Source organism: Heliconius melpomene, chromosome 10 (genome assembly GCF_056956725.1).
Source record: "Heliconius melpomene rosina isolate 202511_hmr_F chromosome 10, ASM5695672v1, whole genome shotgun sequence".
Lineage (NCBI taxonomy): Eukaryota > Metazoa > Arthropoda > Insecta > Lepidoptera > Nymphalidae > Heliconius > Heliconius melpomene.
In genome coordinates, this window is record NC_140398.1 from 15,068,247 (window position 1) to 15,095,298 (window position 27,052).

A 27,052-nucleotide genomic window follows, 5' to 3' on the forward strand; every position below is an offset into this window, starting at 1 on the left:
GAATGGTAGCACTTTTTTTGTAGGTAAAAACATATAAGTACCTAGTCAAGAAATGCTGTAAAATAATATTTTTTGGTAAAGTAATACTCAAAGTAAAACTATTATATTTGTTTTGTTAATTAATAAGGTTATAATAATATTTGCTATTATATCTAGAATTTTACGGTATTAGTAATGAACTAATTACGCTAAACACTTCTTGATTGGTTGATTTACTTAATTTTAAGTTTCAAATTTGAGAAATCCAGCACTGCCATTTATGTTTTCATTTTTTTTTCTTATTCTACATCATGTTTTATGCAAATATGGTATTCGAAGTTTAATAATGAATTAAAATAATTACTTTTCAAGTTCTCACATAAAAATTTTTGTGCAGATCTGAAAATTGCAATCTGTATCTGGTAGGTCATCTCTCTCATCATCTCATATCCTCGACTTTTCTTTAGATTTTTTTTTATAAATAAATAGAGATTTTATGGTAAATCTTTGGTTTGCACGATTGAAATCTAATATTGAGGCTAGTATTGGCGCAGAGGCACAAGCGTGTGACTGTAAGTGCGACAGATTGTAGGTTCAATTCCCATTCGAATAAATGAAATATTTAATATTTTGTTTTCTTCGCTCTGCTGGCGAGGCAAAGCGTGGCGTTGAGTTCAGCCACCCAACACGCAATGCCTCCAGTTCCTCGGGAAATGGGGTAGGTATATCCGGAGAGATGCAGAGTGAAGATGAGTGAGACATAACTTCACTAAAATTCTACAAATTGTATAATAAAGTTTAGTATAGTATACCAAAAAAAACTTTTAGGTCTTTTTTAGTATGTACTATGAATCACATGTAGTATGTACATTACATAGAACATAATATACTTAGAGTCGGCACTGAATTAAAATATTCTATTTAGGTATTTACAGAAATCGTCACTTCTACTGGTTCTATATATAAATAGACCCGTGTGTTTGAACGATTTGCGTCAATGCTGCATTCAGTATTATTATATATTTGAATAGGTAATATTAAAACAAGCGCATTTGTCAAAATTATGTCAAGGGCAATACCTTACATCGTGAGAAACAGAAGATTACACCACAATAATAGATTATTGTAAGACGTTATCTATATTTTGATGCACAAAACTTGAAAAAAAGTAGTACGTATACATCGAGATAAGGAACATTCCTTCATATTAGATAGCGGATGTTTACCCTGGCGTATGTAAATATTCGCTATATTATAACTTATAAGGGTATGTTACGTGACGTAGTTTTAAGAATTATTAGTGAATTGTATGTAAGTGTCAAAGTAAAGAGGCATGCGACTTGCGAGTCATGATAACGAGGCATATCATTATGGGTTGCGGAGGGTAGGGTAGCTGAGCGCATATGGCCAGGACGGCGGACGGGCCTCAGCATCTGGTAGCGGCACCGGCGGGGGCTGCCGGGGGCAGGCGGGCGGGGGGCGGCGTCGGTGCCGGAGCGCCACGTGCGCCGCCGCCGCCGGCGAGCATCAGTCCGCGTCCAACCACCATTCGCGACGCACGTCTGTCACCCCCAGTGTTTATCATTCCTCGTATACGTCCGCTCAAGCGGAGTCTAGTGTTCGCGTGTGCAAGGGTGACCGGCGCGACGGAGGCTGTTCAAGGCATGTTGATGGCGGGCGCTTTGCCGGCCGAGCCCGAGGGGCTGCTGGCGCTGGGTGCCCTGCCGGGACAGAAGGACACCACATGGACGAAGCTCTTCGTCGGTGGTCTCCCCTATCACACCACGGATAAGAGCCTAAGGGAACACTTTGCCGTGTACGGAGACATCGAGGAGGCCGTCGTCATCACCGACAGACAGACCAGCAAAAGTAGAGGCTATGGATTTGTAAGTACTCACTTTTCACTATACGTGTACACTATTAAAGGAAATAGCTATTAAATAAACAAGTTATTTAACTGAAATGACACGTAAACTTTTATGTGCCCGCGCGCATTGCTATCGCGGCTCTAAACCATTATATCGCATGTTTGCCTTATCGTACCTGCTACCTGTTATATACCTAAATACTGAATATCCACATACATATCCATCCATATGGCACGCTAAATTACCTCGAACGCGGAACTGGTATCCTCGCTTCACAGGTGTACCCACTACCGATACCGACTGCTCCGTTGCACCATATACAAAAACATTACCAATGCAAAATACTTTGAATCAGCACAATCATTGGAAGCTGAGCTCATTCGAATATGAATCCTTTGTTTTTTTTTGAGAATTTTACTTATTTTAATACGTATTTAGGTACCTTTTATGCGAGTGAAGTATACTACCTAGTGGAGTGGATGGACATAAATGGACACCACCTTGGCGTCAATCAACGTGTTAATAATAAATACATTAGTGCCGCCTGAAAGTGCGCTGTTTATTGTTTCTATAATCTATCAATATACCTATATATACCAGTTCAGTTGCATTGAATATATCGTTTACAGAATTTTTCCTTTAGAAATGTTTTAGCGTAATATAGTTGGAGGCATCGTGCGGTGCGAGTGGGGCTCGTGGGAAATGAATCACAACCCCATTTTCAATTCAACTAGGGTAGGGACCCTGACGCAGCGGAGGGAACCGTGTCTCGTTGTGCACCCTCCCTGTGACATCTAAATAGTTGTAATAATCGCAACGCCAAAAAAATCGATACCAAAAAGTTCTTAATTACTAATTATTGATCTTTGTGGTTTTTAATTGTTTTAAAGTGTATTTTGCGTTAGCTAATTACTAAGCTTAGCTTTTTGCGTATATTGTGAATCTAACCTAGATAAAACGGTCTACGGATCAGTCGTAGCGTCTTCATTCTAATGTAAATTTGAACCTTACCGCTTCGTAATACGGGTGGTGGTGAAGTCAACGAAGAACAATTGTTAGATGTTGTATGGGCACAAAACCCGGTATGTCGGGACGTGCTGAAGTACTTTGTGTAGACAAAAGAACGCCATCTGATACTGCGGGCGAATAGGAACTAGTCTGTCACTGCAAAAAAATAACCTTATAGAGGTGATGAATCTTTGGTCAACAAATGAAATACTAGAAACGAGACCACACAGCAGTAAACGAAATCATTTGCAAGCTTTCGGCGTTGAGTTCCGCCACTCAACACGCGATGCACCAATAATTCGGCGAAAAATGGGGAACGGAGTGTCTTAACACTAGGTTTCCTCTGTGTACCCTGCTATATGCGGAATAGTAGCGTAAATCTGAAAAAAATATTGTTTAAATAATCGAAAAATTTATAGCAAGTGAGCAAAAAAAAATCAAATAATTAGTATTGGAAAATCATAAATGCTTGAGTTTTTCACGTAAAAGATTGACGAAAAATAACCAATTTGCAATAGAAGCAAGTTTTAATCAATTCTGTAGTTGAAACTCTGAATATTAATTGATTAATTTCCAAGGCGTGTCGAGTTTAAGACTATTATCATAGCATTATAGACGTTATTACCAATGCATTGGAGCCCTAAATTTCGTGATCTCGCGTACACCGAGTTTGAAATGCTGGGCGTCGCACATCCAGACACGCCTCTCGCTACGGATACTACGGCGTAGTAGGTACTTATCTTTTGTTATTGTAAATTAAATAAATAAATATTTAATTCAAGTAATTTATTTACATATATTTTTGTTATTGCACCAGTCACTTTCCCCTTTACTTTTTCCCCTGATTATATCTTATTAATTATTATCCAACTATAAACTATAGTAAAACGAAATATTATGTAAATTCATATCGAACTATAAATATTCTTAAATTTTTAAGTTCAGTAAGACTGTGAGAAGGACATTTCGCGTAAAGTAACGAGTTCATTATCTAAATATGATTTTAAACGAGGTAATGGTAACATTACAAAGGAAACAATACATTTCGGACGCGTCTAACAAACGTGTCTAAAGCGCGTACAATAGCTGGTTGAGTGGTGATCCTACATATACAATTATGTGGCAATGATGTAGACCTTCGCTTCGTTCATTATTAAAAAAAATATTGAAAAAAAGAAACAAAAGATAGATAGATTAAAACAGAGGAGCCTGCACCTGTATCTAATTATGAAATTAGGTATTATTTACGTGAACCAGCTGGAATCACGCTGTATCCCGCGCCTAGCAGGGATCTGGGCACCTAATGTTAAGACACTCTGTTTTAATTAAGACACTGACGTTCCCCGTTGTTCGCCGGATTCTCGAGGTATTGCGTAATGAATGGCTGAAATGAACGAAAATTTCATATTAAATGTATCATTCCACCGAGTGGGAATCAAATTCTTAATTACCCAACTAGGAGAAGTCACTATGGCCGTGATGCTGTACAATATACGGCAAATCTACCACCGGCTCGGAAGGCAGTCGTTGAGAAGGGCCAGAAACTTAAAAGTTGCTCTTTTCAATAATAATGTCACATTGACATGTCAATGACATTTTCAATTATATTATATTATAATTATAGTAAAAGTAATTATATTATTTATTAAAATTTGAAACACGTGTATCCCAATGTTTTTAGGTAAAAACATATATCCATATCACCATTTAATTTATGTACATTTGTTTAGTTATCGCACAGGAAACTAGAATAGTATGTCAGTAAACTAACAGTTTATTGTATTTGTTGTTATCGTGCTTTCACTTGACTGAATGCTTACTGGATTGTACTTCGCCTCCTTAAGTCCTTGTTCTTGTTTAATTATGTTTTTTACATATCGTTACTATATCCATATAGTCCTTTGAATGTTCTTTTGTTGGTTTTCATATAAGTTGTATATATAGTAAGTTTGTTTAGTAATATTGCAGAAGCTGAGTGGTTGTAGTGAAAATTAAACATTACTTTATTTTGTCTATGCTCAAAGCTCCTTACAGAACCTCAAATACCCTACGCTTCCTACTCAGCCTATAAGTAAAAAAAAAAATCTTTGCAAAATATTTGGCACTGACTTTAAAAAAAGAATATTACTGAAATAAGGTCAACTGTAAAATGTGAATATTAAACTTGTAAGACATACAATAATATTAGTTTATCATTCTAATATCGGACAGAATTTTTTACGTACGTTATAGATTTTATTTTTATAATGTTGGCATTAAATACAGCGATAAACAAACAATGACGTGTACAGCGTGCACTATGTAGGTAAACCATGGGAAATATATCGTGAACTGTAATTAAATACACGGATATTAAAAAGTTATAGTTCACTTAAAATGTAGATAACTGATTCAACATTAAGGTTTTTATATAGCTGAAATTATATTATTTTTATTTAATGTATTTTACAAGGTCTAAACCTCAATAACGGAGAAATAGAAAATAAAAATATTCTCCCAAATGGTATTTGGTCCCACACAACATTCGTCAAAAACAAATTAATCTTTCAATAATTTTAAATTTCTCTAAATACATCGTAGAATGCGTTCGTTCAAAGAAAATGACTGAGGTCGTTTTAAAACCAACCAATAAAACAAACACATGTTATGAACTACTGGTCGATAAGATTCCTTATCAACGCCTTGCCTAACTAGAATTTGAGCGCTTTACTAACATTTCATATTCTTTATACAACTACGTAGAAAGTTTTACGATTCAGGTATAATATAGGTAAGATGTCAGTAGTGGCGCAGGAGTCCAAAAATGTGATTGTAAACGCGACAGGTTATGGGTTCAATCCCCACTCGAGGAAATTAAATATTTAATATTTTCATTTCTACGCTCTGATGTCAAGGCAAAGCTCACGACGTTGAGTTCCGCCATTCAACACACAATTCCTCCAGAATTCGACGGCAAATGGGTGTCTTAACACTTGGTTCCCTGTGTCAGCCTGTTATGTGCAGGTTATTTTTATGGTTATTTTCACACAACTAACAATTTACTGAACTGTGATTTATTTCGATATCGTCACCTTCGTCGATACGGTTCGAGTTACGCTTACAATTGTTTTAATTACATTTCAATTCTCTTTGTTGTACGCGAACATCGTACTAGTGCAAGTGACCTGTATATTTAGCTTCATATTTTAAATAAATGTGAAAATGAGTGAAAATATAATATTTCTATTTTTTTTAATTTCCAAAATCAAGTAAAATATCTGTGTGAAAAGCTGCTCCTTTGTCTAAAAATAGGTTGAAACATTTCCAACCTATTTTGACGAACTAACTTAATTTTACCTTGAAAATTTTCAAGTTCAGTTTACCTAACAAATTTCTAGCGACGACATCTTGTAGAACGTACTATTTTTAGTATTTTTATCTAATCTTATACTATGAAAAAATTGGAAACTATATTAGAATTTTAAGATATTTGATTTTATTTTGTGATATGTAGAAAAGAGAAAAGTTTGATGACATTTTTCAAATTAACAAAGGCCAATTGAAATTCAAATTAACTAATACAATCAAAATAAATTAATGTAAATTAAAGCTGCAAGCAAAAAAAATAATTCGAACATTTTATTCAAACGTTCATAGGACCTTTGAAATTTGAAGGTTACTTAATGTTTCCTTCATGTGGTAGTTTTTATCAAATGACTTCCAGGTTACATATTCTGTCCAAATAAGAATGAGCTTTGGCTTTTAATATAGAAAATTCGTCGTTGTTTGAATTGTGAGATATTCATGAGGTCAACTATCAGTGGTCGGGCGACAGGCGAGGTGGCGACCTGTGCGGCTCATATATGCATTACAATTGGTAATTCAATCGCGTCATTGTAGTCTCCTATACCTAGCTATATTGCTGGCTTAAACATATACTTATGCTGAAATAAGATTCTTTTTCTTTGTAATTAAAACAAAATATTTGTTTTATACGAATATTTTGAAAGGTTTTTAAAAAGGTAAAAGGTTTTTAAAAAGGACTTTAATTTTAAATGATATTTAAATATTTAATACGTGGTAGGAAATAAGCATAATCGATATATACAAATTTAGTTCTGAATTAAGTACAATAGTGACATACTATTTAAAAAATCCAAAAATATTTTTTATATAAAAGTCTACATTCATATAGGTGCCAGAAATAATAATTATAATATATCTTTTGTAATGTATTTATACACTCCTTGCTTTTGATTATCACCCTTTATTATGAAATGATTGAATCTCGTAAATAAACATTTATACATTCTTATTTGATACAAATTTCAATATCAAAGAAACTATAGAATATGTATTAATATTTAATAGCAGTGAAATGGCAAAATTATAGGAAATTACATCAATTTCTTTACAAAAAAACAGGAGAAAGATATTTAAAAGGAGTTCTATTTACAGGTAATAATGGGTGACAGAGCAGCGGCGGAGAGAGCCTGCAAGGACCCCAACCCCATAATAGACGGGAGAAAAGCAAACGTCAACCTGGCCATCCTAGGAGCTAAGCCCAGAGGAAACTTAGCGCCAGGTATGTATGAGATTGCAGTTCATTTTATGGAATAAATATATTTATATAGTAGTTAGGTTAAATAATTGATTGATTATGACTATATTTTATCAGCGTAACTGTTTAACATATTCACAGATTAAGGAAAACAGTTAATACAAATTGCATGGCAATAATATGACATCATGGAATATGGAAATATGAGGCAATTTGTTAGTTAAAGATTTTAATATTTGATATAAAGAATCCAGGTGTAACATTAGAGAATCTATATTGAAGCTAAGAAGGGTAAGCTTCATAAAAGGAGTCACGGTTTCACGGGACCGTTGACGGGATCTTACCACGGGCTCAGCTGTTTCTTAAACATTTGTAGTAGCATGTTTTTTGCGTTCACACGAAACCCCCTTTTAACCGACTTCTGTAAAAGGAGATTATCAACTCGACTGTTATTTATTTATGTTTGTTAGAACAGAACATTTGACGATGCATCTATTTTAATGATTCTTTTTTACTTGAAATTTAAAAATTACATAACTCAATATTCAGTCAACTAATTTCGAAGATTCTTTTTTTATTGGAGAGGATTCTTCAAGAGTAGTTTAATGAAAGTTTGGTTAGTTTCTGATTGTGCGATCCCGTTGAAATTAAAGAAGTTGCTTTTATTTTGTAAAAAATATTTTAAAATTCTGTTTTGTTTAGTGAACCGACCCGCGTTGTCCTCACAAAAAATGCTCACAAGCAAACGATACTTTGCGTGTGACAACACTGTGGGGGTTACTTACATGTGACGAGTATGTGTTGATTAAATTTCAAATCTCTATTTATAAACTGGTGTGTTCATATTTTGCAATTATTTATTAATAGCATAGCTAATTACATTTTTTTTAGTATTGCACATATATTGAGGTTTTATTGTTTTTTATAGTTTCGTTCTTCAAAGTAAAACTGGGAACCCTTATAAAGAGTTTCTTGTAAGTCTATTTGTTTGTATGTCCGTTTGTTAAGTGCAATAAGGCAAAATAGACGGAAAATCTATTTAATAAACTTAAACTCTTTAAAATGGATCTTCCGTCGACGTACAATTATAAAATTTATACGTAACCCTTAGTGGGCGAATCCCACTTGCACTTGGTTGTAAAATTGTCATATAGCCTTCAAGGATTCAGTGTTTTAGTTTAGTATAATGATAACGACATGGATCGCTTAAAATGGATCTATCCCAATATTTAAATATAAAATAAACTATTTATATATTACATTGGCAGATAGCTAAAGTCCTTTGGCAGTAAAGTGTTAGGTCAGCTGATAAGGCAGCCAACAAGGCAAGTCAGTATTCAGTATTGGAGTACCTCTCAGACTTCCTATGAAATTACCGCCAATTTGGCAACAATCCAGATATTCGGTATAATTTTATTGCTAAATATATTATTGCAAAACAATAAGATATTATTTTAGGCGCGTAAAATTATCAAATAGGACCTGATAGCGTCAAAAGATCGAAAGAAGTGTCTTCTATTCTTCAATAGAAGACACTTACGACACTTTTGATGCTCTTAACCAAATTGTCTGAACATAATTATTAACAACATTAAAAAAACCATTTAAACAGACAGTCTTTTTTCAATGATAACTATTGGTGGTTAAATTGCTGATGGCATTAATAATTAAGTTTGATAAATTAATATCAATTGGTTTCTCTTGCTATCAGCAATTAGATAGTATTTTATTTGTGGTTTATCTTTGAGTGCCAAATTATGTACTCAATGTTATCACTACATTCGCTGAAATTTTTATGAAGAGTTTTTAATTAACTATATTACTTACAAATATTTTCTTTAGGCTAGTAACGAGAAGCTAAATACATATATTTACATGTTTGCATATGAATATATATTTAATTAATTTTGGGTAACAGTGTGTCATACATTTATTCATTTTATTATAATATTGTGCCTGCGTTTTAAAAATAAAAAATATACAAATGAACTTTAAAATTGAATTGAATTGAGTGGATTTTGTAATTGTAAAATAAAATGATTAAAACAAAACATAAATATTCTATTAAACTCGAATCAACACTTTAAAGTAATATATTTCTTATGGTTTACTAAGTTTATTTCAGTGTTAAAAGACTACAATGTTCAAACAACATTACCATAAATATCAAAATAATTATCTAAATTGTTAACAAGCTTATGACTTCCTTTCTTGACAGTGTACTATGTTTTATCACGAATCAATAGAAACGAATAGAAACTTGAAACACCTGACCACAAAGATACTAAAATATGACATGCCATCTAAGCATTTATTTTTTGAGCATGTAAACTCATAATCCCATGCAAGTTTTTTTAAGTTTTACAAACCTGAGTGTTCGACGGTGACGTGTTCACGCCATGATTAGCGGAACAATCCTCCCCTCCGGAAGTCCCTAAACGCTCGGAACCGGAAGCCAGTAGGAGGCTCGCTAATTGATTGGACCCCGCACGCAACCCTTGTAATGTTGCGATTGCGGTGAAATGTTGGTAACACTTCAATTTATGAACCAACTGTTGGGTGTGCAGATTTTAAAGCAGTTCTTATGGCAACACCGATGCCGTTGATGTAATTTAAAGTGAATGGTCGAGTTAGAATAGAACCTTCCCTTCAAAAAAAAAAATAGATTATATTTTTAATATTTTGACTTTATTTTGTTAACTTTGCATACTCATAGGGATTTTTTTTCTATATGACTGTCGTATCTTCTGGATAGTGAAAAGGAAAACTAGCGAAATATAACTAGACGAGATTAGGTATAGGTATATTTTTTCGTAATAGGTTATTTTCCTTCTATTGAAATCTTACGCCAAATATTATTAAATTGGTACGGTAAATTGGTCAATGCTTGGAAAGTAAAAGGATATAAGACACATAGACAGACAGACAAAATCACTTTTATATTTATATTATTAGTACGGACGTTGGCGTTAGTTATAAATAATAGATATCATCTTATCTTCTTATTTAAGTAAGATAACAATACAAGATACGTGCTAAATTATGTATTCATTTTATTGTCTCAATGACTTCGATATTTAATTTTGTTACGGGTCGGGTTGATCTGTACTTTTTTCTTTAACAACTATATTTTTTATAAAAATTTAAACTTAAAAATAAAATTTTATAAATAAAATAATCATGTAATAAATATAAAAATCAAATAAATATATCTAAAATAATATTTTATTTATTTATGTGACAAGATTGAAAAACGTCAAAACCATTTTATTTCTACCTCTATAGCCACAGATAAAACATGGAACTTAGGATAATTGGTACTGTACTGTGTAACCTTTGCGAGAATGACATGCATAACGTACTTCCTGTTGCCATTGAATTGTGTTCGTTTGATAACATCAATCTGTTTATCTAAAAGACCAGGTAAATTGCTATCTAATTTCTAGCAGACATAAAACGACAGTCATAATAAACAGTGATGTTTTAATCTAACCTACGTAAGGGTATTATTAAATTGGCTTTTGTACTTTTTTGCGTTATCTAATTATTCATATTTAAATAGGCTACTAAGTTACTTATCGATATTATTAAATATCAATATTCTATTAAGAAATATGTTTATTTTTTTATCTTTGCATTAGATTATACAGGGTGGAATTGACGGCACCACTTTAAATGAAACCACAGTTTTAACTACTCTATAAAAGCCTAATATAATTCAGAAAAAAAATAATTCCCTAAAATGAAAAAGTTATTTTTTCAAACAAAATAAATAATAAAATAATCGTTTTAAAAAAAAACGCCATTTGTAAAGTATAATATAAACACGCACACACTTACCTGTCAAAGCGGCAACGTCGCACACGCTTCATTCAAGAAATCGAGTCGCAGCAACTAGCGTAGGTATGTAGGCAACGGCGGCGAGCTGATGTTAAATTAACGCAACACTTAGGAATACACTTTACACACACTTTTATTGAGTTATTTCTATTAGGTTTTTAATTTTACTTTTGTTGCACTACAAACACATTTTTTATGTTCCCGTTTTAAACTAACACTCATTTTTAACATGTTTACAAAATTATTACAATAATAGCATTTTTTTCACTTTTTCTAACAATAAATATTACATTTTCTGTCCACATTACATTCAGCTCGATAATGACCCATATTATTACACTTGAAACAATTAATATTTCTTTTAATTGTAGCATTTCTTTTTACAATAAATGCAGATGATGATGACACAATTTCCCCCCGTAGTAGTATTATGGTTTGGAACTTCCAAGCATTCCAATTTTTTACTCCTTCCAGTTTTATTACTGTGCTGTTTCCTTTCCATTGTGATTGTTTATTTTGCTTGTTTTTCTTTTTTATTCCTTCCCGGCAACTTAACCTCCAAATTTCAATACCAACGCCGAAGCGTCGCGTGAAGTAACGCTGTTTTAATCTCGCCAGTATTTCTAATTTTCTACGATTGATGCAATCTTCTTTATTATTGTTACGACGTGGTCTGGGCCCATAACCCGTTGTATTTATATGGTTTAGTAAATAGCATTCAGCTATAGTCCGACCCAACTTCTATTGCGCAGAATGTACGCGCCGCACCGATTCTATGGGAATCCCCGGTAATCGGTGCGGCGTGAGCGGGGTGTCTTTGTACAGATAACAAAATTCATTTTTAATATTGATTGATTGTGCAATATAACACTATAATTCATAATAAATGTAGATTATACTTTTTACGCATGATTTGATATTAAAATAATTAATAAAATTATCAATACTATTTACAAATAATTACTAAATATTAATTTATTTCGTATTGAGTTTTCGCAGGTCCTCGTGTAACATTATAAAACTCGTTTAATATTTAATTTTTATACGATTTTCTATCAAAATAATCATACAAATATAAATAATAATGAAAATCTTAATAAAAAATTTAATAGTATATTCGATAAGTATTTTAGTTAATGGCAACTATTACAATGTTTTTAATTATCTGTGTGAGAACGGAACTTAGCCGCGGAACGGCTAAGTTCTGTTGTATTTACATTATTTTGTTCGACTTTATACGTTGAATAATTATTAAGTGTTTTAAATTATTTGGATGTTGTTTAATATTAATTTTATCATTAATCGGATTTCTAAAATCGTGATGAATGTTTCGTGATCGTGATGATGTGATTACTGAGTATTTTTCTCAAATGTGAAACTATTGTGTCAGTATTTGAGTGTACTATCAAAACATACATTTTTTTAAGACATTTCAAACAAATGTTGAGTTTTAATATTACTTATGATGTAAATATTAGTGATAGTAAAAGGAGAATGCGACAACGACGATGTAAAACTAATGTTAAATGTAAGTACCTATCTATCGTAGTTCAATATCATTTTGTGTTAAAAATGTTGAATATAACTTTGTGGGTGGTTCAATAACCATGCAGTATTTCTAAATAATTTCATAATAAAGGTGATATAATAAATTGACTTAAAGTAGGATTTTGTTAAACAATTTTAATAAGAGGTTTGAATGTTATTTAGATTTATAATAAATAGGTAATTGCGTGAAAAAGAACGCGAGATATCGTTCTTTCTCGTTCGGTTTTGTTTTGACGAATGAAAAGTAGAAGTTTGGCAACGCTTAGTAGTATTTTTGTAGTAGTATGTGTATGTGTGCGTCACACGAAATACAGGTATGGAGAAAAATCGTGAAATGAAAAAAAAATCCTACGTCCAAACTGTTGAGGCATCTTGATTAATTTCTTTAGCTTCGGGTTTGAAATTTTTTACCCTTTATGCAGTTTCAATTAAAGAAGCGCAGCCTCTTCCACCCTGTATATACTAACATTTGATATCTTGTTTTACATTACCTATGAATAAAATCTTTTGTAATTCTTAGATGTTAATAAAAAGTTATATAATAAAGAAACCGAAGCGATTGTGACCTACTTTAAGATCCAACTTAAAAAAAAAAACATGAGAGCTAAAACGAGAAGACTTAATAATGCTAAACCGTTTAGAAGCTGACAAACCAGCTGATGCTCACTACATTGAAGTGTTAAAAGTATAAGAATGGTTCGCATCATTACTTGTGTTTCGCGGAGGTCTCATTGTTTGGTTTCGCGGGCGAGTACAGGGAAGAGGGGAGTGGGAGGGGGGAGAGTAAGGTACAATGGGTGCGGGCGCGCATGACGGGCCACCTGGCCGTGGTGTACCGGTCCGCCATATGCCCTTCCCGAGTAATGCACCGTGCGGTACCCCTGTATAATGTCGTTGGGGTATGGACAACGGACGTTGGCAAGCTCGTACCCGTTATTTCGATTTTGACTCACAAAGCTGACGGTTTGGCGTATACAAATGCAAATTGTAGGGAATGTAAGTCGCAAGGCGAGGATGGTATATTTTTTTAGATTTCCGTTATGGCTTTTTCCATAAATTAGACGATATCTTTTATTTTATTATGGTGTTCTGATTAGTGACTATATAAGTTCTTAATTATTTTTAATAATTTCTAATTACAATTAAATAAAATATATCGGCTAAGATACATTTTATTATTGTAGTATAATACACATAGTAAAAAATATACCATATTCTATATACCTATTAATACGTGCAGAAAAACTTGGTACCCCCTTTAAGAAAATTGTGCGGACGGAGGAGTAGGAGTGTCTTAACAAGTTAACACTGGGTCTCCAGTTCCCCTTGCCTACCTGCTATTGTGCGTGATACAGCGTGAAAAAATTGTTTATAATTAAATTAATATATTTAGAAAATAAATATAACACACACTACCATATTTTTCATAATATGTATACACTTTTGTATAAAGTGACATACACGTGGCTTTAACAACGCGTTTTGTACGCGTCAATTGTATCTTTTTATTATACATTGGAATAGGAATATGAAATCGATATAATTTAGATTGATCATTATTGAGTTCCTTTGCTCTGGTGTTGAGGCAAAGCGCAGCGTTGAGTTCCGCCACTCAACACGTAATGCCTTCAGAATTTGGCACAAAACGTAGTGTCTTACTCTCTTCCTACCCTGCTTTATATGAAACACAGCGAGAAGCTGACAAAAAGTTTTTTTATAGACAATAAAGCTTCCAAAACCCTGTTTAGTCTGTATCTTTGTCTTGCGAGATTTCAGGTTTACGATGCACATTGTTTATGCTTTACAAATATAACTGACCGAATAATGTCCGTTCAGATTTCGGCATTCCCATACTAGGTACTCTAAATAATTTTATTGTAATATGAATGAAGATAGGGTGGTCCTTTTTAATCCTAAGTAGATATTATGAAAAGATGGCCGTTATGAAACCGGCTTTTAGAATACCTACATAATTTAAATTTATCTTAGTTTTGATCAAGGTGCGCTTTGAAAGATGTAGTGCTTATCCGGTTTTGACAAATGTGCTTCAATTTTATACCTGAACGTTTTTATTCGAAATCTGCAAAAAGTTTACATTCTGTTATTTTTTATTGAATTTACTGATTTAAATGCAAATATTGGATACTATTAGTACGCAGGATTCTTGGTGTTGATATATTAAGTTTTAAATTCACGAGACCACGTTTTAAATGAATTACTAGCAGTAATAGTAAAAATATATTCTCGGATATTGATGAAGCGTCAGCCCGTGTCTGTCTTCGGCGTGTGCGCATCTGCCTTAGTGCCAAAACAAATAAGCACTAATCCGTAATTATCTTTAGATTTTATAATATTTTTATCCTATTCAGATTTTTTTGTGGCTTCGCGCTGTATCCCGCACTTAGCGGGATGTGCAGAGGGAAACTGGAAACTCACTTTCCCCCGAATTTTGGAGGAATTGCCTGTTAAATGGCGGAACTTAACGCAGCTCTTTGAATCGTTCTCGGAGCGAAGAAGTGAAAATATTAAATATTTCATTCCTCGAGTGGGAATTGAACCCACAACTTGTGCCCTCTTGTGCCCAATACTTGTGCCCTCATGCCACGACTGACCTCTTTAATCCGTTTTATATAAAAAGTGTGAATATTTTATAAATTACGTAATTATCACGAATATATATTTTTAAAAATAAAAGTTTTACTTCGCGAACAACCAGCATAATAATAACATAAATTCTTTTGTTTCGCTGTGTTTGATTAGGTGTTTATTTTCAATACATATTTTATACAAAAAGAATATAAAAATTATTAAACGTCACGCGTGTGTACAGTTTATTCTACTTTACTGCGTTGGAACTAAATATTGTAACCCAGTTTCTAAATATGTATCTACATATACCCATGGACTTTAGCCGGTCTGACGTCGAATATGAAAACATTGTTAAAATTTTATTATATGGGTGTGTTGATGAGGGCCGAACAAGCCACTTGTACAAACAGACGGGCGACACGTTGAATTATTAAGCGCAATGAGCACCGAAATAATCGATTCACACCTAAGAAATTAACTCGAACACAACCATTAAGAACTCTTCCATTACGTAAATAACTATTGATTTTCTGCTTTTAATTATTAATATAAAACAAGTAGATACGACAACGCCGTCACCAACTTGCAAATGGAATGTATAAAAAAATATTAAATCTAGTATCCCGCACACAGCAGGGTAGGCAGAGGGAACCTAGTAAGACACTACGTTCCCCATTTTCCGCCAAATTCACCACCACCAAATATTTCATTTCTCGAGTGGGGATCGAAGCCACAACCGGCCACGTTTATAGCCACCCTTTCTGCCTCTGCGCCACGTGCGTCCTGAATATATGAAAACCAGAAATAACGTGCAGAAATGAAGTATAGCATAGGAACCTATAGAAACCATCATTGATTAATGAAGAGTTCAGTTTGTTAGATGTTTGGCGAGGGGTTAGCCCATCCATGTATTTGGCATTGTGGATCGCGTGCACCGATCGCCCTTCGTTGGTGCATTACTAATGCATGTGCCCCGCGTCTACCAACAGTAGGTACCGGCTCCCTGTCACGCCGCTATTTTTATTTTTGGTTTCGGCTTTGTTATATAAGCGTTGTGGACTGATGAGTCCGCACGCGTTTGTGAGTTAGTCAGCCGTGGTGTATATAGGGACTATTTGCATAAAATTTTAAGTTGACTATTGGCTCATCATAGCACCTAGAATGGCGTTGCTGTTATCTTTTTTTGGAAAACATTTAATTATAAGATTTTTTTATATAAAATAGTTATGGCCAGTCGCGCAGGGGGACAATCGTGCAACTATAAACGCGACAGGATATTTTAATTTTTTTGCTCTGGTGTGGAGGCAAATCGCGGCGTTGAATTTCGCCACGCAAACTAAGCTTCCTCTGCCTACCCTACTAAGTGCGAAATATAGCGTGAAAAAAAAAGAAATATGGAACTTATTTTTAGATATTTAAATTTCTATTTCAACAGTAACAAATAAAATACTATAGACCAAGTTTAAAATTTAGATAATTATTTCATAGATTCGACATAAAATAGTTGTATTTAAAATTTAAAAAATAATAATAAAAAACATAGGCATTATAATTTGAAACGCCGATCGATAACAGTGCGCGTAGTTATAATTGTATGAAGCGAAGCCATAATGGTCAGCTTAGCTGCGCGACCACGCAACGACCACGGCGATGGTATCTGACTTTATTGTAATCACTACTTATTTTATTGTAAACGACGGAAACTTGCTATTATTGGTATTAAATTTTTATGAACACTATTTATGTATTCTATAGTTACAATACAATTTTAGATCTGGATTGTTAACTTTGTAATTCTATTTTTTTGAATATAAAATTTAATTGTGATGGACTATCAACTAAAAAATTGTTTAACTTTATATATGTATTTATTTATTATATGTTAAAATTAAACATTATTCCTATTTATGCAATGTTTTTAAACTAAACTAGTTAAATAGTGAAAAAAAATCCTCAAACAATTCATTTATGCTACTCCACAAAAAAAAATACTTGAATTAATTGCTTTTTAACAAATTTATATAGAAATTCAATGATCACGGATGACATACAGAATTTTTTTAAATATAAATAATTTTTGCCTATATTTCTAGTAGGATTTCTCTTTTATAATTAGTGTAAAAAAATTATAAAATAATAATCATTATATCAGTAGACATCATCGGCTAATAACGTGAAATTTTTGAACCACTTCCAAGGAAATAATAGTAGCTATCTCCTTCGTAATGCGGACATATGGCATGTGTCCCAGTAGACAAAATAGATGACTGCCTAGGTGTCCAGACTTAATAAAAGTATAAGTATGTATATTATGCAGCATTAGTGGTTTGAATATTTATATCGTTAGACATAGAGGGAAATCTTAATAATTACAAAATGATGGAAAATTACATAAAGAAATAATTGAAGAAGTTTTTTGGTGTTGGAATGCAATTTTCTCCGAAAAATAATTATGAACAGAGGCCTGTCGTGGCCGGCCGCCATCGCCGCCTCGACTGCCACGCCACATCGCCAGAGCCCTAACGACACCCAAAACACAATGTCTCCAAAATTCGGTAGAAAGTGAGGAACGGAATTGTCTTAAACCCTCATATTTACGGAATGCAGCGTGAAACCAAAAAAGAAAAGTTGTTGTTGTAAATTTTGTTTTATTAGCTACTTCTCGACATCCATAGATAGTAACATCTTGCCCGGGAGTTCATTAAACGCGGGTGTCCGATCAACGAGTTTTCCAACGGATAGGGAAGTCCGCGTGGAACCATTGTTCAGGCATTGTTAGCATAGGCTCGAGTGCAGGAGTTCCGCCCCTCGCCATGAAACGCGATCCCTAGAGGCGACATCCGCACGAAGCCCCGTAATCCGCCGACATCACAGATTACTTTACTACTTTACGACATTGCTTATAAACCGTTTAAGGTTAACAACTAAGCTGACGTATTCATTATTCTCTCTTTTTATTTTGCTTTTTTCATTTTGACATAAGTGAATTAGATGGACGATATTATGTCGATGAAATAAATAGAATATACGAGATAAATTAGCAATTTTTCTAAAGGAAATAATATTTAATACTCGAAGCTGTATTGCTTTAAAACATCTTCAAGAAACACGTAGCTTTCTTCGTGTCTTAATTATTATTTATGTACAACAGCTGGCGAGCAGAGGTTGGGTGAGCGAGCCGAGCCGTCCGGCGAACGACGCGGTTATTTATAAAACAAGAGTAGCGTCTCGTTTTGTCTTCGGCTGACTCTTTATTTTGTCTAAATATACGCAGTTTTGGGAACGTCTCCGCCGCCTCTGCTGCGACACCAGCGCTGGCGGTGCGCCAACCCCACATATTTTCTTAACAACTTTTCTTTTGTTTTAACTTTAACTAACGAAGTGGAACTGGCTATTTTCTACGTCCATTCTCTAAAGTAACGACCTAACTAATATTATGAGATAAAAATATTTATTTCTTTATACTAGAAATCTAAAGCTATAAATTAAAAATGATTAATCTATATTATATGAAATACTAATATTTATAATATACATATAAGCCAAGTTGAGATTAAAGACGCTGACTAACTAGCTTAAGCCCGTGCACGTGTTGTCCAAAAATAATTTTGTCCCTGGAATCGACGGTCTGTGGGGAGTAATTAATTGCTTCTTTTTAATATATCTACAAATCTTTACACAGACTGATAGGTAGAAGTATTAGAGACAGCATCACAGCACTGCACAGATCAAAAGGCAAGGAAGTCCAAGCGTCTCTGTCAAATCCAAGTCCAGATCAGTTTGGACATGCAACTGGGCCACGACTGTTTTATGTCTATTCCTGTGCTGGTAAACTTGTACGACATATTGATGCTACTTTGTATTAACAAAGCCAGCTTGTTTAGTACCACCTACATGCGGTAATGGACGTTAGTCTTCGCTTTTACTGCGAACTTTGGTTTCTCTGGCACGTTTGCGTGAGTTCGGAATCGTTAAATACCGACTTACTCATTATACGATTTAATCGGTACATAATTTTGTACAAACATTTGGAAATGTTTATAATAAGTTATAATTAAATCGATTTTTTAAATACAAAGTAAAAATTAAAGAAACCGAGCAATGAATTGTTGCCTTGCGTATGCCGCCTCAGTCTAAAATCGTATTTCCGTAGAATCCTTACAAACGTCGTTAAGCTTCGGTGTCGGCTTTGCAGTTCATCGACCCGTGCTCGAACTCCTGAAACCAAGCAAAAACATTAAAACAAAGCGTATTTACTCTACAGAGACGTGTGCGGCCCGTTTTTCAGGAGAAGGTGACTAATATACGTTGAAATCTGCGTCATACCACCGTCGTTATTAAATATACGTTACTTTTCATTATTTTATCGAATCAAATTAAAAGTATTATGGTGTCGATAATCGATTACGGCCGATGTAACTATCTAGGTCACACGCGGCCTACAAAAGACCGTTGCATTTAGGCCATGTCACAATTGTAAAGAGGAAAAAATAATGAATCAGATAAGGCTTGTGGTGGACAGTGGTTCGACCTCGGCCGTCAAATGGTATGCCATCGATCGGACTGCGGCGGCACATCACGCGCTCTAGGAACACGCCACCAACCCTTTTAATTTTAAGGGTAACTTGATAGCCTTTTTAAATGTTACTTATAAATAAACAGTACAAAATTAAAATAACAATTCCGCTTCCGGAATAGTGTAGTTTGTATAAGATATAAATAATTTCATCGCTCTATCCTCATAATTTTTCCTAGAAGATAAATCTTTTATAACTATAGATCCGTTTGTTTTTCAATAATTCTTACGAAATATTCAAAATTGAAATACCATGCAAAACTTTGCAATATTAAATATTATATTGATAATGATTAAAAAATATTGGTAGGCTGGCAATTACTGATTGAAGGTCAAACATTATCAGAGCAGCCGAACCGCGACTCCATCCGGGGCCACTCCGGACGCGTGGCTTGTTGTAATGGCAGGGGAAATTTCACCATAACAACCCAACCGGACATATGTCACGCACCTATGATCATTAGACATTCATCACCAATTTGCTATGAAATATCATATAGCCTACTGTTATTGAAATTGCTGACTTCCTATACCGTATGTAGTTATGTACATATACAGATAGTATATATATATATATATATATATATATATATATATGTATATGATTAAATACATATATACATATATATGTATATTATGTCGATTGATTGCTCTTTGATGTCGTGATGGTAGCTACTTACAAGCCATTTATAGCGAGTGCCGTCGTGTCAAGAGATGTGTCCCTGGATGCCGGAGCCCGGCGGACGGCGAGCGACCGAAATAGACGCCTCGCGCGGCTTAACAATGCAATAAAAAGAAATTAACATTTCTGACGTCGACTGCGCTAAGTTGATTCTTGTGTCATTTGGATCGGGTCCAATCTGTATAATATATGTATATATTTTAATTTTTAAGTTTTCTCCTACTTTCTGAGAACTTCCGTTAGGTATGAGCAGAAATAGCTTTTAGTTTTTCGGAGCGCATTCGATGACAGATTACGTTCTTCCTCTGAAATCTTTATGGATTTCATTGTCACATCGTTAAAGCAACATTTATTTAAGACAAAATTATTTGTTACAGGATTCGGGCTAGCTGCAGCAGCTGCAGCGGGAGTGCGTGCTGGTTATCCCACAGTGTTGCCAGCGCATTACGGGTAAGTTTAGATTGTCCATGTTGTCTCAAAAGCATATGTATTGCATCGATGTTCTATGGTTCAACACTTCGATATTTGCCAGCACAAGCGGCGCCGCATGCCGCTTCGAAAACATCTCACGAGACAAAAATCAGTCCTTATCACCCAAACACTCGCCGTAGGTCTAGTGTAAACTTAACTGTGTCTAACTTAATCTATCGGAAGAAGCGGGATAGCGGGATACATTTGAAATAAACCTATATCTCACGCAATATACGGTCTCCGATTCAGATGCTAAAGAATGAAATAGTGAAGAGATTTCTGATTGCAATCGATGGTAAAATAGGTAAGTAAAGGATGAGTGGTCATTGAACTGTCGGTACCACAGCTGAGCTGACTTTTGTCTCGGTAGATGAGGCGAGCGGCGCCCCGGACGGCCAGCGGCGCGGCGGCCGGCGGACCACACCTAGACTATATAATCAAACATTTTCACATAGGTATCTATGGCAAGCGTGAGCGTGAGAGTGAATTTTTCGTTTTGGGTGTGAATTAGTCGATTGGGTTTTAAATGTTTACGTTTTGAAGCTATACCGTCGCATGGGCGGCGCCGGCGTGACAGCGTGCCGGCGTGACGGCGTGACGCGCGCGGGCGCCGCCCATCGCCATCACTATTCGCATCGTTCTCGACACTCAATGTTTTTCTTTAATTTTATGTTTTATGCCGTGTTCGTGTAAGATTTTGTTGATTTGAAATGAGTTTTGTTGGTGGTGGATTTCGTTTAATACACTTACAAGTACTGAGTAACCGAATTTCCCTTGTAGCCTGTGGCGCGGCCTAAAATGTTTTATAAATTTATGTAACCATGCTTTATATTATTTATTGATTCTACTAAAAATACTGTGCTGATTTGACAAATTAGATAGATGTGTAAATATTTATTGAATTTTAATTACAATTCATAATTTAAAGTTTGGTCTTTTCACACTTCATAAAATAAAATAATCAGAATAAAATTAGACAAACATTTTGTCCGTAAAAGCGATAAATCCTAATTGGGTCAAAAACAGGAATTGGCGAGTCACGAGTTATAGGGTCCATTCACGTTTCGACGACCGTAGATAAGGAACACTTGGTTCATCATATATTTTATCAGATGCTGTTGAAGAGTTTTAAAGCAACAGTACTAAACTGATACTGTTAATATGACAGTACGTCGAAAAGTGAATGGTTCTTGAGAAAGGGATGTTCTGTTACATACATATATATTTGGTGGCCCATTACGCGAGACAAGAGACGATGCATTAATTATAATACCAAATATAACAATGCGTGGTCTCTGTCCTCCGCCGCCGTCGTGTCGTACCTATATCTTTTTTTAATTATCATTATTTCACTACAATATATTATATTGTGGAATTACAAAGATAACGCTGTCACGGTGACCTAGACCACCACAAAATGGTACCAATGGTTTATCATCAATATATTAGAATTTCATATAAAATTATTATTTGAAAGCTCAATTCCATTTGGTCCTTCAAATGTCTATACTATATTATTAAAAATGAATACATTACAGCCTTTGAGGTATATTTTTCACGTTTCCCTAATAGTTGTTATAGGAACATGCATGTAAGTAAACACTTTTCTTTAAGAGTGTAAAAGTAGGTTTCTAACAGATAGGAAATTTAGAGGTGATAAAAATTTAGATTCTGTCTTTGTAACTGTAGATGTGACAGCTTGTGTGCCGTTTCGCCAGTGTTATATATTGCTCTTTACGCGTGTTTTTATTTATTACTCATAAGTTTTGTATTTTTTTAGAAATTTTAAGAGCCTTGGTAGGTATATTTAGTAATTTTACGTATACCTAGAGCAGTTGGTGCTGAAGTAGGTATTGCATTTACGATATACTAGAACACCACAGGTGGGCGGCTAGGGCGGGCGGGGCTTCCGAACGGGCGTATTCAACGCATGCGCGTAGCTCCTTAGTCCTCTACTCTAAACTAATCAACCCCGCTACAATATTCGAACATCCATCCATCAATCCGTCTCTATTGACGTGTATAACGTTGGAAAAAGACAAACGGTCGATAAATGGTGAAATAAGTAGCGTGGGCCCCGCCGAGAACCCTTTGTAAGCGCTGATGCAGCTCGCTTGGAGCGCTCTCGAACTGAACAGACTTGACCGCCCGCCGTTACAGTGGGGCGTAAAATAGCACACTCGGCGTTTCTCTTCTTTTTAATGCGATTTTTATCGAATGCATTGGCAATATATCGGCATAATTTATTAAAGATCAAATTTTAAAATATTTATTGTTTCTACAAACAGCTAATATCATACATAATTTATTTTTACGTAGTCGCATATAATTATTAAACTCTATTGTATTTAAATTATTTTGTTTAAATGGTTACTGGCAGATAAAATATCGAACGAATTTAAAAAGAAAGAGAAACACAGTTAATTGCATTTAAAAAAGTTAGTAGGTTTTTTTTGGTATTGATACAGATAAATATTCTTCGGGTCACCATTTCCTGACAGTGACTTATGTTGTCAATTTGTAAAGTCTGAATGTATTTAAATATGTGATTGCTATCTTAGAATATTTTACAATAAAATTATGATATATTCAAATTATAATTCTAAATTCAAAGCCCTAAATTAATTATAAAAAAAATGGATTTTCAATAACTTTAAACATCAATCTAATTAAAACGTTAAACTCCGGTGATTGAGGAAGCAAGCAACATCTATAAGACAGTTATTTTCGTCGCCCTGAAGCTGCTACCGCGGGCATATTTTTAAAGATTTTTGAAGTTTCCGGGCAGTGACGCACGCGGCACGACGGCGGACCGACCACGACAACTGAGGCTCGTGTACTTACATAATACATAACAGTGAATCGATGTCTACTAACATAACAAGACTAGATGCTCGTGTCTTTCAGGCTGCAAATGGGGCTAGGTACTTATAGTGTGATTTGGATATATTGATGACCTTTCACGAATCGATTCTGTCGAGCTGCGTGGGAGATCATCGCGGGTTCACGCTTGGACGCTCGAAATATTCAAATATTTTCGAGCGGCTAAAGCCTTACAAGTAGACTATAAATTAAAATAATCGATGATGATACTTGCAGGTTATCACCGGGTTACGTGTACGGGGCGCCCAGTTACGTAGGAGCTGTTGGTGGTGTGGGGGCGAGCGTGGGCGCGGGCAGTGGTGGTTTGGTCCAATTACCTCAGATTCAACACGCTGCTGCCGTTGCCGCTGCTAACCACTTATACGAATATCAAGCAGCTGCAGCTCAAGGTGCTGCTGCTTATCAGCAACAGTATGCGGCGGCTGGATTTGATCCCTATGCAACAGCTGCAGGTTCGTAACAATCTTATGAATAATATATAGATGGAAATACTCATTTTAATTATTCTAATGTACTTAGTTATTATATTACAATTCCAAAATAGCATAAATAAATCAATTTATAATATTAAAACATCTCCATTGGTTCCAGCAGCAGCTGCAGCCGCGGCCAGTGGTGCTGGCTACATGTCTCCGTACTACGCGTTGCCGGGAGGCGGCGTACAGGCGCCACTTCTCCCACCACTCTCTTATCCACCGCAACTACAAGAAGCTCGCATGCAGTAATACAGAAGGCTGATATTAACACGACTATATGCAAAAATATAAAAACTTAAAAACTTGAAGCCATTATTAGCGGTTTTTAAATGTGATGAGGTAGATAAAGTAAATTACCAAATACCATTGCAACTTATCAAGTATATTGATTTGTAACAACCAAATATAACAAATGACCAAAGCTATAAGCTTTTATGCTAGTGTTAAGACATGATGAGGGTACTTATGTAGGCCAGTGTAAGAGTGAGGGAATTAGGAAATTAATAATATAAATTTTACGTACGAATACGTCAGACAATCGAGCCATATTAGCAAATAGAGAAACCATTGGAAATTGACACTATAGATTGGATTGGGAATTGATATGGGAGAACATTTTTTTATGCATCATCAGAGTTCTCTTCCAAAGTCCTATAAGATTTAAAGGTAATCCTCAACTCCTTGATGCTCGCAAGTGAGGAAGAAGGATTGAAGCAACGCGAGTGATCAATTTTAATATGTTTCTTTATGTGCGAAAAGTTGGCTGATACGTAGCAACGGTAATGATCTTGCCTCATTGTTCCAACTTCCTATAACATACCTATTTTTTTACTTATAGAATATTTTTTAGACCTACAGTTAAGTACATATATATATATTTGTATGAAACAATATTTTTATGAATATGAGTACTTGCGAAGAGCTGTCTAATGACAATAATCTTAGAAAGTTTGTTGTCGTCAGAAATTTCTAAGGTTTTAATTCTGAGGCAGCGATATTATTCAATGTTAAACTGCTGTCTATTATTTATATGCTTGACATTTCAACATTGGTTCACCATTTATTATTCTTCCAAAATACTTCCCTGTCATTTGTTTGTCTTGTAAATATACACTCATATCTCATCTAAATGAAAATACGTTGTGCGTAAATGATTTTTGGGGACTTTATAATAAAGATACAAGATAAAGCATTGTTAAATGCTTATTAAAATTTAAAAATGAACACATTTATAGATAAAAAATTATAATGAAGAAATTTCTTAACCAGTTTTCTTATAAAATAAATATTTAGTCTCTCTAGAAATTGTTCCTATGTCAATACAAATAAATATACCCAAAATATTCTGATCTGGCTTTGATATGATATAGTACCGTTTGACGTATATAAGGAGAAAAGTAGTTAAATATATAAATAGGCAAAAATTATAATAATATTAGCTTTTATTAGGTCTGTATTATGCGTCCATATTGCTCAATACGTCCTAAGATGGACTTGGTTTAGCTTAAGGTTAGAGGAGAGCAATAAAGGGCTTATGTATTGTTTAATGTAAGAAATGTACTTATTCTTATATACATAATAATGTAAATCACACTTCTAATAGGCCCTCGTAAAATTACTTTGTTCTCCAATGCGGTATAGGGTACTTACTAGTTAGAATAAATCAATTACTAGTCCATGTAATATTAATGTTATAAGTTTTGACTTTCGCTGGCCGTCCTCTCGATAATTCTCTTTAGGGAAAAACCAAAAAATATATATATTAAAAAATCTTTTAAACTATTTCTTTGAAATAAACAAAAAAATATATCACCTCGGTTGTAAAATTTGCAAATAAATAAATGAGGCCGGCGTTATAGTACAAGCTAAGGGCACTAGATATAGATTTATCACAGAATCTTAGTAAGTTAACTTTAATTATTATAATATGCTGTTATTCGTAATTTATTTTGTTGATATTTGTAAATCTACATGTTAATAACTATTTATTATGTGAAAGAGTAATAAAAATTGTTGAATATTTATCGTATGGATCGAATCTCTCATCGCGGCAGTGTCTGAGCTAAAACCAAGATTCGGTCCGATATATTGAATTATACACACTTTAATTATAAGTATAGTATAATATTAGAAATGTACCAAAAACATGAACCATGTAAGCCATATATGTACGTGGCCATCTTGCCTTAAAATATAGTAAAGCTATTGTATAAATCATATACTAAATAAATAACTATATTCTAACAGTAATATATAAACATATCATAATATCAGATGTATGGTACACTCTATATAGAGTTGAACAGTCCACAAGTGCATTTCATTCACACTAATATAAGCACAATTTAATTATGTATTACATATATAAATGTGAATTCATAATAAATACCTAACTATTGTTATGAATAATTTAAAATTATACTATAATGTACTTAATTTAGGATAATTTAAAACTGAAGATAATTTTATAAGGTGTAACTTGTTGTTTCTTTTCATCCCACCTTATTTTTCCATGTCGTGTCAACTTTTTTTCTTAAATATAAATATATTCTATTCGAGTTTAAATTTGTCTCTTGCTCTATTTAAAATTGT

The 27,052-nt window shown here is 34.2% G+C and overlaps 1 protein-coding gene across 1 annotated transcript; it reads left to right on the top strand.

Annotated features, from left to right (window-relative positions):
* The first annotated feature begins 1,492 nt into the window (after window positions 1-1,492).
* Window positions 1,493-26,938, top strand: LOC146535876 (RNA-binding protein 38-like). The gene is made up of 5 exons (XM_085190777.1): window positions 1,493-1,865; window positions 7,293-7,419; window positions 21,008-21,080; window positions 24,201-24,436; window positions 24,579-26,938. The coding sequence occupies exons 1-5, from the start codon at window positions 1,644-1,646 to the stop codon at window positions 24,707-24,709; spliced, it is 789 nt and encodes a 262-aa protein (XP_085046903.1). The 5' UTR covers window positions 1,493-1,643; the 3' UTR covers window positions 24,710-26,938.
* Window positions 26,939-27,052: the final 114 nt, after the last annotated feature.